The 4,032-nt window shown below is 34.2% G+C and overlaps 1 protein-coding gene across 1 annotated transcript in view; it reads right to left on the bottom strand.

Annotated features, from left to right (window-relative positions):
* Window positions 1–2,485: 2,485 nt before the first annotated feature.
* The window catches only part of LOC119575215, a 19,868-nt gene continuing 18,321 nt past the window's right edge, over window positions 2,486–4,032 (bottom strand). Inside the window, exon 4 of the mRNA XM_037922746.1 lies at window positions 2,486–4,032. This exon is cut by the window's right edge and continues 230 nt beyond it. Within this exon, the coding sequence (XP_037778674.1) occupies window positions 3,612–4,032 (421 nt within the window). The 3' untranslated portion in view covers window positions 2,486–3,611.

Below are 4,032 nucleotides of genomic sequence, written 5' to 3'. Positions count from 1 at the left end.
TCTCTTTTCTCTCTCTCTCTCTCTTCTCTGTTTTTTCTTCTCTGTTTTTCCCCTTCTCTCTCCCCCCTTCCTCTTCTCTCTCTCTCTCTCTCTCTTTCTTTCCTTCTCTTTTCGCTCTCACCCTCTCTCTTCACTCTCTCTCTTTTCTCCTCTCACTCTCTCTCTCTCTTTTCCTCTCCCCTCCCCTCTCTCTCTTCCCATCCTCTTCTCAGTTCTCTCTCTCTCTCTCTCTCTCTCTCTCTCTCTAAGTAGTTTGTCTTCCTCAATTTTCTCTCACTTCCTTTCCCCCCTTTCTCCCGTAATTTGATTTTGCAGGAAGGCAATATTGCAACGGAAATAGCGAGAGGGGAATAACGGAATAATTGTGACTTTTTTCTGGCTTATTCCCGCGACCTATTCATGTCTTTAATATGGAACTGGAAAATGGATTTTATGTCTCCTTCCTCTCTTTCGCGATTTTGCATTTTCCTTGAAAAAAGAAGAAAAAAAAAGGAATCGACTTTCTCCGGGAAAAAATGAGATCTGGGGAGTTTACTTTGATCTAGAGAAGCCATATCGCCTTTTTTGAATAGGCAAATAAGCGTCGACCTCATTCGCACATCATCTGAAAAAATAGGGGAGGGAGGAAGAGATAGAGAGAGAAAGAGAGAGAGAGGGGGGTGATAGAGAGAGAGTGAAAATGAGAATGAGAGAGAGAGAGAGAGAGAGAGAGATACAGAGAGAGAGAGAGAGAGAGAGAGAGAGAGAGAGAGAGAGAGAGAGAGAGAGAGAGAGGCGAAGAGGAAGAAAGCGCGCGACAAACAGACCGACCAGACTGAGATTTAAAAAAAGGAAGACAAAATCCTTACGAGCAAAAATGAAAACAAAGTAAAAAACCGACCAGGGACCCGAGAGCATGTAACGCGACAGAAACACCCGACATCTTGACAGCAATACTAAAAACTTATGGATTATTGGAATGAAATTGTGTGTCACATGTTGGCAGCGAGAGATCAAAGGAGAACAGAAAGAAGCCATTTTTAAGATTACTTTTTCTTGCTCCTCGCCTGAGAAAACTAATCACTCAACACTCAAGAGTTCTGCTGTGTGTGCGCAAGACGACGAGTGAAAACGGGATGGTGAGTCGATGATGAATCCTTAAAGTTACTTTATTGAAAAAAAAGGTTTGGTTTTTACTCTTACGCTAAATGGGTTTAGTGATGCATCTTCGTTGATGAATTGTTATTTTTTATTGAGAAATAGTTAGTCTTAATATTCAAGATTTTTTTTTTTTTTTGAGTGACTGTTTGAGAAATAGGCTTATTTTTACTTTTAGATTAAATGGGATTTAGTGATATATTAAAAAAAATATATATATATATATTTGTTTTTGGATTAAATGGATTTAGTGATACGGTTTCGGTGATAAATCCTTACTTTTTACGAAGTGACTTTTTGAAGGAGAAAAAAATCTCAGTTTTACTTCCAGATTAGATAAGTTTAGTGTTTTTCATTTTTTTTCATGTTGTTTTGTTTCCGCTGAATCTGACGTGTGTTATGTGTGTCTTATCGAGCAGGTGATAATGGGAATGATGTGAAACGAAACACTACGAAACAAAAACAAATCAATTAAATCAACTTAATATATTTTTTGAGAAGTCTACGGACATGGGAGCCCGATTTCATTTATTTTCTTTATATGCCTGCGTATCCCTCTTTACGTTATTAATACTATCCTTATTGATAACATAATTACAATGGTTATAACATCTTTGTCATCATTATGATTAATTTGAGCATTATTATTATCGTTATTGTTATCATTATCATTATCGTTATTGTTTATTGTTATCCTCATTATCATAATTATCCCAGTTATTGTTATCGTTATTATTATCATCGTTATTGTTGTTGTTGTTATCATTATTAATAATATAATAATAATAATGATATAATAATGATAATAATAATAATAATTATTATTATTATCATCATCATTATATTTTTATTATTTTATCTATAATTATTATTTTTTATCTTCATTATTGTTATTATTATTATTATTATTTTCATTATTATTATTATTTTTATTATTATCATTATCATTGAAATTATTATCATTATTATCATTATCGTCGTCATTATTAATCATTATTACTATTATCATCAATATCATTATTGTTATCACTATTGCTATTATTGGTATTATTGATATTGTTATTATTATTATTAGTATATACTATCATTATTATCAGTATCATTATTATTATTATCACTATTACTATTATTATTATTATTATTTTCATCATTAATATTATCATTATTGTCATTATTATTATCAATATTACTATTATTATCATTATCATTATAATATTCAGTATTGTTTATCATTCCCATACTATTGTTATAATTATTATCACCGTTACTGTTATCATTTATCATTTAAATCATTCCAAGCCATTTGATTAAATGACTTGAAAAAAAACAAACACAATTTATTATATTCGTATACTTTTATTGAGACGTTTAAGGCAGACAAACAGGTACTCATATGACATTAGTATTTCTTTTTGTGATTAAACGGGATGAACAACAAAGCACAGACATCTTTAGGTTATAATCTCACCCTTTTTCATTTATCGTATGCAACACTAAGACGATTAATGTTTTATTTATTAATATATTTGTTTATTGATTGATTTTGTTCTACATACAACTAAGTTATCCTTAGACAATGCACTGCCTAGAAAAAAAAAACATTAAACATTGATAGAGTTGTAAATATATAAAATAATTATTATATCAAACACTGGATGGGATCTTATTTTTCCATCATAGATATATTTTCTTCGTTAATTCTTCATAAAGGCGTCTCTTTTTTTTTCATTTCCATTTTCTCGTTTATGCTCACTTGTATAAGCGGAAGGAATCGCGAAGGAACGCTCTCTGGAGAATCATAAGTAAGCTCAAAACAGCGTAATAAGGGTTTAGATTCCTTCTCTGGGGGATCATAGCCTTTATCATAAGTTAAGAGAACATCAACTACTCATATTGGTTTTCAGTCACTTCTGCATACCAAAATATAGGCCTATGTGCATGTGTATATCATGCGGCTGTGTTTTCCTGTTTTTTCTTTCGTCGTTTTTACTTTGTGGTCGTATTAGATATGTACAGTTAAATTCATGTTAATTATCGTTAGATTTAACACTCTTTATCACATTACACGTTGCTCTTTCGTCTCACTCGCAACGGACTCGCTTTCAATCCTTATCACTTATTTTTATTTATTTTTTCCTTTTACAATTTGTTTGATATCAAATAAAACGGATAAATAAATCCTGCTTTACGCCTGGATCTCCCTATTCGGGACTGAGGCGACGAGCTTAAGGAACTTTGGCCGAGACATTGTCGCTCGTAACTGACCGGATGCCCTTCCTGACGCCAACGGAGATCAGGCTTGCGGGCTGAACTACACAGTTTCATTTTCATCGTTCAGTTTCATTTATCATTTCTGTTTCACCACATTCAGATCTCTAAATCACCCACACTATATTTACAAAACATTTATACGGAAAATTATATATTCATTTTATCTTATATATATATATATCTATACATCCTTTTTATAGGCGTTATAAATCCCAAACTTTCAGCGTACTAACGGCTTCGGACAATTCATTCATGTTGGCTTCCTCCTGGGCTTCCATGACGTCATTCCCGTTATCTTCAGGGACCCCAACTTTGCTGAATAACCGGGATTCTGACCCCTTTTCCGTCCTTGTTCTTGCGACCCCGATCGTCCTCTCTTCGTTTCCCTCTTCCCTCTCCGTCTCTGCCTTCGTCTTCTCTTCTCCCTTCTCCTGTGGTTCATCTTCCCCGTTGTCGCTCTTCTTCTCTCTCTTCTCCCCTTCTGTCCCGACGTCCCCCTCCGGCGCAAGGCTCTCCGATGAGCTTAGCGACTCCTTGAATCTGACGGTAGGATCGCGCAAGCCCTTGAATCCTCCTTCCTTAATCCCTCCCTCCTTAACTCCTTCCTTATTAAATCCTCCTTGA

This window comes from Penaeus monodon, chromosome 1, assembly GCF_015228065.2.
Source record: "Penaeus monodon isolate SGIC_2016 chromosome 1, NSTDA_Pmon_1, whole genome shotgun sequence".
Lineage (NCBI taxonomy): Eukaryota > Metazoa > Arthropoda > Malacostraca > Decapoda > Penaeidae > Penaeus > Penaeus monodon.
Note: the sequence above shows the minus strand (reverse complement) of the source record. Positions and strands in the feature narration are given on the sequence as shown.